Source organism: Pseudochaenichthys georgianus, unplaced genomic scaffold, assembly GCF_902827115.2.
Source record: "Pseudochaenichthys georgianus unplaced genomic scaffold, fPseGeo1.2 scaffold_1578_arrow_ctg1, whole genome shotgun sequence".
NCBI classification, from domain to species: domain Eukaryota; kingdom Metazoa; phylum Chordata; class Actinopteri; order Perciformes; family Channichthyidae; genus Pseudochaenichthys; species Pseudochaenichthys georgianus.
In genome coordinates, this window is record NW_027262406.1 from 20001 (window position 1) to 31468 (window position 11468).

Here is an 11468-nt window from a genome sequence, read left to right on the forward strand (position 1 = left end):
GCCCTCTGGAGGTCTTCGTGCAGCCTCTGTAATGTTAGATAGTGATGAGGGGGGGGCTCAGGCCCTCTGGAGGTCTCCATGCAGCCTCTGTGATGTTAGATAGTGAGGAGGGGGGGATCAGGCCCTCTGGAGGTCTCCATGCAGCCTCTGTAATGTTAGATAGTGATGAGGGGGGGGCTCAGGCCCTCTGGAGGTCTCCATGCAGCCTCTGTGATGTTAGATAGTGATGAGGGGGGGGCTCAGGCCCTCTGGAGGTCTCCATGCAGCCTCTGTAATGTTAGATAGTGATGAGGGGGGGGCTCAGGCCCTCTGGAGGTCTCCATGCAGCCTCTGTGATGTTAGATAGTGAGGAGGGGGGGATCAGGCCCTCTGGAGGTCTCCATGCAGCCTCTGTAATGTTAGATAGTGATGAGGGGGGGGCTCAGGCCCTCTGGAGGTCTCCATGCAGCCTCTGTGATGTTAGATAGTGATGAGGGGGGGGCTCAGGCCCTCTGGAGGTCTCCATGCAGCCTCTGTAATGTTAGATAGTGATGAGGGGGGGGCTCAGGCCCTCTGGAGGTCTCCATGCAGCCTCTGTGATGTTAGATAGTGATGTGGGGGGGGCTCAGGCCCTCTGGAGGTCTCCATGCAGCCTCTGTGATGTTAGATAGTGATGAGGGGGGGGCTCAGGCCCTCTGGAGGTCTCCATGCAGCCTCTGTAATGTTAGATAGTGATGAGGGGGGGGCTCAGGCCCTCTGGAGGTCTCCATGCAGCCTCTGTGATGTTAGATAGTGATGAGGGGGGGGCTCAGGCCCTCTGGAGGTCTCCATGCAGCCTCTGTGATGTTAGATAGTGATGAGGGGGGGGCTCAGGCCCTCTGGAGGTCTTCGTGCAGCCTCTGTAATGTTAGATAGTGATGAGGGGGGGGCTCAGGCCCTCTGGAGGTCTCCATGCAGCCTCTGTAATGTTAGATAGTGATGAGGGGGGGGCTCAGGCCCTCTGGAGGTCTCCATGCAGCCTCTGTAATGTTAGATAGTGATGAGGGGGGGGCTCAGGCCCTCTGGAGGTCTTCGTGCAGCCTCTGTGATGTTAGATAGTGATGAGGGGGGGGCTCAGGCCCTCTGGAGGTCTTCGTGCAGCCTCTGTAATGGCGCTGTCCCCCGTCAGGCGTGGGAGCGTCTGGAGAAGGCGGAGCATGAGCGGGAGCTGGCTCTGAGGATGGAGCTGATTCGCCAGGAGAAGCTGGAGCAGCTCGCCAGGCGCTTCGACAGGAAGGCGGCCATGAGAGAGACGTGGCTGAGCGAGAACCAGAGGCTGGTGTCGCAGGTGAGACGGGACATTACTCTCCTCTGTGTGTTAATATGTATACTCTCCAGATACCCTTCCTATTATTCTTCATCAGCGTGCATATTATCTCCTTGTCGTGTTAAGCGTTCTGATTCATGTCCACATGCTGCTGGTCCACAGAGTTGATCTGATCTTAAACCCAATGAACAACGATCCTCTCCAGGACGGGTGTTCCTCCTAACGAGATGAAATGTCTCCGCAGGATAACTTTGGCTTCGACCTGCAGGCGGTGGACGCGGCCACCAAGAAGCACGAGGCCATCGAGACGGACATCACGGCGTATGAGGAGCGCGTCCAGGCCGTCCTCTCGGTGGCCCGGGAGCTGGAGGCGGAGTCTTACCACGACATCAAGCGCGTGGCGGCCAGGAGGGAGAACGTGGTGCGGCTGTGGGAGTACCTGCTGGAGCTGCTGAAGGCGCGCCGGCTGCGGCTGGAGACCAACCTGGGGCTGCAGAGGGTCTTCCAGGAGATGCTGCACATCATGGACTGGATGGACGAGATGAAGGTCGGCAGCTGCACCGTCCAGTCAATCTTTCAGTTTGTGAAAGTGCTATCCCGAATACAAAGATACACAGATATATCTGTCTATTAGGGATGCCAGCGATTATTCGATTATTCGAATATTCGCTACAATCCAGGGCTGCCGAATAATCGATTTTAATCCTGGTCAGTTTCTGGCAACCCTAATGTCTATACACACAATCAACAGACACACTTATACACATGCACACATTTAGACGTAAATACAAACACAACGATCAATGCATACACAATAACAGGTACATTAACATGTGAGATCAGATCAGATGGAAGTTCAGCTATCAGGCGTTTAGAGCAGCAACAGGATGCACACGAGGTACAGATCAACACAAGTTAAAATCAGAGTACAGCAAACAACTCGATGATAAAGTGAAACCAGATCTCACAGTAAGAAGTTGAGCCTCTGCTCACCAGTGGCGGCGCTAGGGGGTGGCTCCTCGCGCTCAAGCCCCGGATGTTTCACGTGAAGCACTTAAGACCTCGTGAGTAATGTGCAGTTCCGGAGTCCACCAGAGGGGCAGCAGCTGCGGGACAGTCGCCTGCGCACTGCGTAGCCTTCCCTGCCCTGAAGAAGAAGTGAGGAGTAGCCCAGCCTCTCAGCTGCGAGTCCACATGCTCCACCCCCCCCCCCCCCCCCCCCCGCTCAGTGTGCAGGTGTTCTGTGTGTGTAGAGACAGGAAGTAGCCTCACCCTGGTCTGACCTGCTACAGTCATGTGTCCTCTGTCCCCTCGGACTGGAGAGACAGGAAGTAGCCTCACCCTGGTCTGACCTGCTACAGTCATGTGTCCTCTGTCCCCTCGGACTGGAGAGACAGGAAGTAGCCTCACCCTGGTCTGACCTGCTACAGTCACGTGTCCTCTGTCCCCTCGGACTGGAGAGACAGGAAGTAGCCTCACCCTGGTCTGACCTGCTACAGTCACGTGTCCTCTGTCCCCTCGGACTGGAGAGACAGGAAGTAGCCTCACCCTGGTCTGACCTGCTACAGTCACGTGTCCTCTGTCCCCTCGGACTGGAGAGACAGGAAGTAGCCTCACCCTGGTCTGACCTGCTACAGTCATGTGTCCTCTGTCCCCTCGGACTGGAGAGACAGGAAGTAGCCTCACCCTGGTCTGACCTGCTACAGTCATGTGTCCTCTGTCCCCTCGGACTGGAGAGACAGGAAGTAGCCTCACCCTGGTCTGACCTGCTACAGTCATGTGTCCTCTGTCCCCTCGGACTGGAGAGACAGGAAGTAGCCTCACCCTGGTCTGACCTGCTACAGTCACGTGTCCTCTGTCCCCTCGGACTGGAGAGACAGGAAGTAGCCTCACCCTGGTCTGACCTGCTACAGTCACGTGTCCTCTGTCCCCTCGGACTGGAGAGACAGGAAGTAGCCTCACCCTCTCTGTCTGCGTCCAGATGCTGCTGCTGTCTCAGGACTACGGGAAGCACCTGCTGGGCGTGGAGGACCTGCTGCAGAAGCACGCCCTGGTGGAGGCCGACATCTCCGTCCAGGCCGACCGCGTGAAGGCCGTCAGCTCCAACGCCACCCGGTTCTCCGTCAGCGGCGCCGGTGAGCAGACCTGCACTCTACAGGCTTACTCTCCACGCGGAGCAGCCTCTCCTTCAGACCGGAGAAGAACATCGTGCAGCTTATCTCACTAACTAATGCATCGTAATAATATCTGTTTACTTCCTGCCAGGCTACAAGCCGTGCGACCCTCAGGTCATCGAGGACCGGGTCTCTCACCTGGAGTTCTGCTACCAGGAGCTGACCCAGCTGGCTGCGGAGCGCCGGGCCCGGCTGGAGGAGTCCCGCCGCCTCTGGAAGTTCTTCTGGGACATGGCGGAGGAGGAGGGCTGGATCCGGGAGAAGGAGCAGATCCTGTCCTCGTTGGAGAACGCCAAAGACCTGACGGGTTCTCTAAGACTGCTGAGTCAGCAGCGAGCGCTGGAGCACGAGATGAGCGGCCGCAACGGACTCCTGAAGAACACCATCGCCGAGGGCCAGGACATGGTGCGTGGGAAGAGACCTGAGTCCTGACCCCTGAGTCAGCATTAAGAGTCCTGACCCCTGAGTCAGCATTAAGAGTCCTGACCCCTGAGTCAGCATTAAGAGTCCTGACCCCTGAGTCAGCATTAAGAGTCCTGACCCCTGAGTCAGCATTAAGAGTCCTGAACCCTGAGTCAGCATTATGAGTCCTGAACCCTGAGTCAGCATTAAGAGTCCTGAACCCTGAGTCAGCATTAAGAGTCCTGACCCCTGAGTCAGCATTATGAGTCCTGAACCCTGAGTCAGCATTATGAGTCCTGAACCCTGAGTCAGCATTAAGAGTCCTGACCCCTGAGTCAGCATTAAGAGTCCTGAACCCTGAGTCAGCATTAAGAGTCCTGAACCCTGAGTCAGCATTATGAGTCCTGAACCCTGAGTCAGCATTAAGAGTCCTGAACCCTGAGTCAGCATTAAGAGTCCTGACCCCTGAGTCAGCATTATGAGTCCTGAACCCTGAGTCAGCATTAAGAGTCCTGAACCCTGAGTCAGCATTATGAGTCCTGACCCCTGAGTCAGCATTAAGAGTCCTGAACCCTGAGTCAGCATTATGAGTCCTGAACCCTGAGTCAGCATTAAGAGTCCTGAACCCTGAGTCAGCATTAAGAGTCCTGAACCCTGAGTCAGCATTAAGAGTCCTGACCCCTGAGTCAGCATTAAGAGTCCTGAACCCTGAGTCAGCATTAAGAGTCCTGAACCCTGAGTCAGCATTATGAGTCCTGAACCCTGAGTCAGCATTAAGAGTCCTGAACCCTGAGTCAGCATTAAGAGTCCTGACCCCTGAGTCAGCATTAAGAGTCCTGAACCCTGAGTCAGCATTATGAGTCCTGACCCCTGAGTCAGCATTAAGAGTCCTGAACCCTGAGTCAGCATTATGAGTCCTGAACCCTGAGTCAGCATTAAGAGTCCTGAACCCTGAGTCAGCATTAAGAGTCCTGACCCCTGAGTCAGCATTATGAGTCCTGAACCCTGAGTCAGCATTATGAGTCCTGAACCCTGAGTCAGCATTATGAGTCCTGAACCCTGAGTCAGCATTATGAGTCCTGAACCCTGAGTCAGCATTATGAGTCCTGAACCCTGAGTTAGCATTAAGAGTCCTGAACCCTGAGTCAGTATTAAGAGTCCTGAACCCTGAGTCAGCATTATGAGTCCTGAACCCTGAGTCAGCATTAAGAGTCCTGAACCCTGAGTCAGTATTAAGAGTCCTGAACCCTGAGTCAGCATTATGAGTCCTGAACCCTGAGTCAGCATTATGAGTCCTGAACCCTGAGTCAGCATTAAGAGTCCTGAACCCTGAGTCAGCATTATGAGTCCTGAACCCTGACCTGAGTCAGCATTATGAGTCCTGAACCCTGAGTCAGCATTATGAGTCCTGAACCCTGAGTCAGCATTATGAGTCCTGAACCCTGAGTCAGCATTAAGAGTCCTGAACCCTGAGTCAGCATTATGAGTCCTGAACCCTGACCTGAGTCAGCATTATGAGTCCTGAACCCTGAGTCAGCATTATGAGTCCTGAACCCTGAGTCAGCATTATGAGTCCTGAACCCTGAGTCAGCATTATGAGTCCTGAACCCTGAGTCAGCATTAAGAGTCCTGAACCCTGAGTCAGCATTATGAGTCCTGAACCCTGAGTCAGCATTAAGAGTCCTGAACCCTGAGTCAGCATTATGAGTCCTGAATCCTGAGTCAGCATTATGAGTCCTGAACCCTGACCTGAGTCAGCATTATGAGTCCTGACCCCTGACCTGAGTCAGCATTATGAGTCCTGAACCCTGAGTCAGCATTATGAGTCCTGACCCCTGAGTCAGCATTATGAGTCCTGAACCCTGAGTCAGCATCATGAGTCCTGAACCCTGAGTCAGCATTATGAGTCCTGAACCCTGAGTCAGCATCATGAGTCCTGAACCCTGACCTGAGTCAGCATTATGAGTCCTGAACCCTGACCTGAGTCAGCATTATGAGTCCTGAACCCTGACCTGAGTCAGCATTATGAGTCCTGACCCCTGAGTCAGCATTATGAGTCCTGACCCCTGACCTGAGTCAGCATTATGAGTCCTGAACCCTGAGTCAGCATTATGAGTCCTGAACCCTGACCTGAGTCAGCATTATGAGTCCTGAACCCTGAGTCAGCATTATGAGTCCTGAACCCTGAGTCAGCATTATGAGTCCTGAACCCTGACCTGAGTCAGCACTATGAGTCCTGAACCCTGAGTCAGCATTATGAGTCCTGACCCCTGAGTCAGCATTATGAGTCCTGAACCCTGAGTCAGCATTATGAGTCCTGAACCCTGACCTGAGTCAGCACTATGAGTCCTGAACCCTGAGTCAGCATTATGAGTCCTGAACCCTGACCTGAGTCAGCATTATGAGTCCTGAACCCTGAGTCAGCATTATGAGTCCTGAACCCTGAGTCAGCATTATGAGTCCTGAACCCTGAGTCAGCATCATGAGTCCTGAACCCTGACCTGAGTCAGCATTATGAGTCCTGAACCCTGACCTGAGTCAGCATTATGAGTCCTGAACCCTGAGTCAGCACTATGAGTCCTGAACCCTGAGTCAGCATTATGAGTCCTGAACCCTGACCTGAGTCAGCATTATGAGTCCTGAACCCTGAGTCAGCATTATGAGTCCTGAACCCTGACCTGAGTCAGCACTATGAGTCCTGAACCCTGACCTGAGTCAGCATTATGAGTCCTGAACCCTGACCTGAGTCAGCATTATGAGTCCTGAACCCTGACATGAGTCAGCATTATGAGTCCTGAACCCTGACCTGAGTCAGCATTATGAGTCCTGAACCCTGACCTGAGTCAGCATTATGAGTCCTGAACCCTGACCTGAGTCAGCATTATGAGTCCTGAACCCTGAGTCAGCATTATGAGTCCTGAACCCTGACCTGAGTCAGCATTATGAGTCCTGAACCCTGACCTGAGTCAGCATTATGAGTCCTGAACCCTGAGTCAGCATTATGAGTCCTGAACCCTGAGTCAGCATTAAGAGTCCTGAACCCTGAGTCAGCTTTATGAGTCCTGAACCCTGACCTGAGTCAGCATTATGAGTCCTGAACCCTGACCTGAGTCAGCATTATGAGTCCTGAACCCTGACCTGAGTCAGCATTATGAGTCCTGAACCCTGAGTCAGCATCATGAGTCCTGAACCCTGACCTGAGTCAGCATTATGAGTCCTGAACCCTGAGTCAGCATTATGAGTCCTGAACCCTGACCTGAGTCAGCATTATGAGTCCTGAACCCTGAGTCAGCATTATGAGTCCTGAACCCTGACCTGAGTCAGCATTATGAGTCCTGAACCCTGAGTCAGCATTATGAGTCCTGAACCCTGACCTGAGTCAGCATTATGAGTCCTGACCCCTGACCTGAGTCAGCATCATGAGTCCTGAACCCTGAGTCAGCATCATGAGTCCTGAACCCTGACCTGAGTCAGCATTATGAGTCCTGAACCCTGACCTGAGTCAGCATTATGAGTCCTGAACCCTGACCTGAGTCAGCATTAAGAGTCCTGAACCCTGAGTCAGCATCATGAGTCCTGAACCCTGACCTGAGTCAGCATTATGAGTCCTGAACCCTGAGTCAGCATTATGAGTCCTGAACCCTGAGTCAGCATTATGAGTCCTGAACCCTGACCTGAGTCAGCATTATGAGTCCTGAACCCTGAGTCAGCATTATGAGTCCTGAACCCTGACCTGAGTCAGCATTATGAGTCCTGAACCCTGACCTGAGTCAGCATTATGAGTCCTGAACCCTGAGTCAGCATTATGAGTCCTGAACCCTGACCTGAGTCAGCATTATGAGTCCTGACCTGAGTCAGCATTATGAGTCCTGAACCCTGACCTGAGTCAGCATTATGAGTCCTGAACCCTGAGTCAGCATTATGAGTCCTGACCCCTGACCTGAGTCAGCATTAAGAGTCCTGAACCCTGACCTGAGTCAGCATTATGAGTCCTGACCCCTGAGTCAGCATTATGAGTCCTGACCCCTGAGTCAGCATCATGAGTCCTGACCCCTGAGTCAGCATTATGAGTCCTGACCCCTGAGTCAGCATTATGAGTCCTGACCCCTGAGTCAGCATTATGAGTCCTGACCCCTGAGTCAGCATCATGAGTCCTGACCCCTGAGTCAGCATTATGAGTCCTGACCCCTGAGTCAGCATTATGAGTCCTGACCCCTGAGTCAGCATGATGAATAGTGGTCTCCTTCTGATTCCTTTGCTACAACATTGTATAACATTGTATTTCGTAACACTACCACAGGTGCAGGCCGGACACTTTGCCGCCACAAAGATCCAGGAGCGTGTGTGCGACCTGCAGGACCAGTGGGCGGCTCTGGAGCGCCTGGCAGCGGCGAGGAAGAGGAAGCTGGAGGAGGCTCTGGCGCTTCATCAGTTCCAGACGGACGCAGACGACGTGGACGCCTGGACGCTGGACGCCCTGCGCATCGTGTCCAGCGGAGAGACCGGCCACGACGAGTTCTCCACGCAGGCGCTGGTCCGGAAGCACAAGGACGCGGCGGCGGAGGTCTCCAGCTACCGGTCCGTCATCGACTCGCTGCAGGAGCAGGCCGCCGCGCTGCCGGAGGAGGAGGCGCAGTCTGAGGAGGTCCGCGGGCGCCTGGCCGGTATCGAGGAGCGATACAAGGAGGTGTCGGAGCTGACGAAGCTGAGGAAGCAGGCGCTGCAGGACGCGCTGGCGCTCTACAAGATGTTCAACGAGGCTCACGCCTGCCAGGTCTGGATCGAGGAGAAGGAGCAGTGGCTGAACGGCATGGAGATCCCCGAGAAGCTGGAGGACCTGGAGGTGATCCAGCACCGCTTCGAGAGCCTGGAGCCGGAGACGAACAACCAAGCGTCCCGGGTCGCCGTGGTGAACCAGATCGCCCGGCAGCTGAAGCACAACGGACACCCGAGCGAGACGGCCATCAAGACGCAGCAGGACCAACTCAACAACAGGTAGGACGACTTTTCATAGAAAACACAGAGAGACTTTTTAAATGAATATAAACGAATAATTTAAATGAATGTTACATTCAGCCCACGTGACTGAAGCAGCGTGGAGATGCATCCGTCCGTTAGCGTCTGTAGAGCTCCGGACACACGATGAGCGTCGTGTCGCCCTGCTCAGATTGTGTGTCCCGCACCGCCGTGCCGACACCTTCCCCGCCGATTCACGGGAGGCCGTCGGCCAAAGAAATCACTCTGATTGGCTGCTCAGCTAGCGAATCAGTGCATGAGAAGCGAAACGGAAGTGAGGGACCCAAACAAACTATTGAGAATGTGAGATTTCCTTTAACTCTCGACTGGTTCGGGAAACCCGCGTGAGCTCCTCGCTGGAGAGGGGAGATGGACCGCACGCTATTTGTTGTTTGTTTGTATCACGCAGTCTGTTCTTCTTCTCTGGTTATCACGCAGTCTGTTCTTCTTCTCTGGTTATCACGCAGTCTGTTCTTCTTCTCTGGTTATCACGCAGTCTGTTCTTCTTCTCTGGTTATCACGCAGTCTGTTCTTCTTCTCTGGTTATCACGCAGTCTGTTCTTCTTCTCTGGTTAGCACGCAGTCTGTTCTTCTTCTCTGGTTATCACGCAGTCTGTTCTTCTTCTCTGGTTATCACGCAGTCTGTTCTTCTTCTCTGGTTATCACGCAGTCTGTTCTTCTTCTCTCGGTTATCACGCAGTCTGTTCTTCTTCTCTGGTTATCACGCAGTCTGTTCTTCTTCTCTGGTTATCACGCAGTCTGTTCTTCTTCTCTCGGTTATCACGCAGTCTGTTCTTCTTCTCTCGGTTATCACGCAGTCTGTTCTTCTTCTCTGGTTATCACGCAGTCTGTTCTTCTTCTCTGGTTATCACGCAGTCTGTTCTTCTTCTCTGGTTATCACGCAGTCTGTTCTTCTTCTCTGGTTATCACGCAGTCTGTTCTTCTTCTCTGGTTCTCACGCAGTCTGTTCTTCTTCTCTGGTTATCACGCAGTCTGTTCTTCTTCTCTGGTTATCACGCAGTCTGTTCTTCTTCTCTGGTTATCACGCAGTCTGTTCTTCTTCTCTGGTTATCACGCAGTCTGTTCTTCTTCTCTGGTTATCACGCAGTCTGTTCTTCTTCTCTGGTTATCACGCAGTCTGTTCTTCTTCTCTGGTTATCACGCAGTCTGTTCTTCTTCTCTGGTTATCACGCAGTCTGTTCTTCTTCTCTGGTTATCACGCAGTCTGTTCTTCTTCTCTGGTTATCACGCAGTCTGTTCTTCTTCTCTCGGTTATCACGCAGTCTGTTCTTCTTCTCTGTCTTCCGGCTGTTGCCTCTTTTGAATGACGAATACACACTACCGCCGCCTGCTGGTGAGGAGAGTTATTGCCACTCACGCATGCACAGTTCGTACGTGCTACTTGGCCCTCGGCTGAAGTCTTTGCGGTGTGTTCCAGACACATGGCCGAGACGCAGAGACGCGAGGCGACGTTCTGCCGGGACGTGTTCTTTGGTGTCCGTTTGGTGTGTAAGGAGCTTAAAGGCCCTGACACACCAACCCGATTTTGGGAGTCAGAGGCCGCCCGAGGCCGTCGGGCATTCGCGGCGCCGTAGTCAGGTTGGTGTGTCCCGCACCGTCGACCGTGACACGCCTTATTTGGACTGCCAGACCCGATGCATGGCCGATTCAACATGTTGAATCGGCCATGCATCGGGTCTGGCAGTCGGACCAAATAATCACTCTGATTGGCTGTTCAGCTAGCAAATCAGTGCATGAGAAGCGAAGCGGAAGTGAGGGACGTAAACAAACGATTTAAGAAGGCACACACAGACTGCTATTCATTTTCATGTCATCATGGCGATCTGGAATGATGCAAACGAAGACCTGCTCATCACCTTGATCCAGGAGAGGCCAGCTCTGTATGATATTACGGAGAAAAGATACTCTTCTTCTTCTCTGTCTTCCGGTTGTTGCCTCTTTTGAATGACGAATACACACTACCGCCGCCTGCTGGTAAGGAGAGTTATTGCCACTCACGCACTGAAGTCGGTGCGGTGTGTTCCCGTGCGACACATGGCCAAAACGCAGGAGAACACGGCCAGGCAACAGCCGACTTCAGCGTGGGCTAGTCCTCTGGTGACTGCTTGGTGTGTCAGGGCCTTTAGAGTCCGTTAGAGTCCTTCAGTCCTCAGAATCTCAGAAGGCTGTGGGTCTACCTGTGGGTCTACCTGTGGGTCTACCTGTAGGTCTACCTGTGGGTCTACCTGTAGGTCTACCTGTAGGTCTACCTGTGGTCTACCTGTGGTCTACCTGTGGTCTACCTGTGGGTCTACCTGTGGGTCTACCTGTGGGTCTACCTGTGGGTCTACCTGTAGGTCTACCTGTGGTCTACCTGTGGTCTACCTGTGGGTCTACCTGTGGGTCTACCTGTGGGTCTACCTGTAGGTCTACCTGTGGGTCTACCTGTGGGTCTACCTGTGGGTCTACCTGTAGGTCTACCTGTGGGTCTACCTGTGGTCTACCTGTGGGTCTACCTGTGGGTCTACCTGTGGGTCTACCTGTGGGTCTACCTGTGGGTCTACCTGTGGTCTACCTGTGGGTCTACCTGT

The 11468-nt window shown here is 53.4% G+C and overlaps 1 protein-coding gene across 1 annotated transcript in view; it reads left to right on the top strand.

Moving 5' to 3' along the window:
• LOC117441231 (spectrin beta chain, non-erythrocytic 1-like) overlaps positions 1 to 8860 on the top strand; it is a 26649-nt gene extending 17789 nt beyond the window's left edge. The window contains exons 9-13 of the mRNA XM_034077429.2: positions 1148 to 1306; positions 1530 to 1832; positions 3267 to 3420; positions 3551 to 3864; positions 8162 to 8860. Coding sequence (XP_033933320.1) covers positions 1148 to 1306; positions 1530 to 1832; positions 3267 to 3420; positions 3551 to 3864; positions 8162 to 8860 — 1629 coding nt within the window. The remainder of the gene's footprint in view (positions 1 to 1147; positions 1307 to 1529; positions 1833 to 3266; positions 3421 to 3550; positions 3865 to 8161) is intronic.
• The last annotated feature ends 2608 nt before the right edge of the window (positions 8861 to 11468 follow it).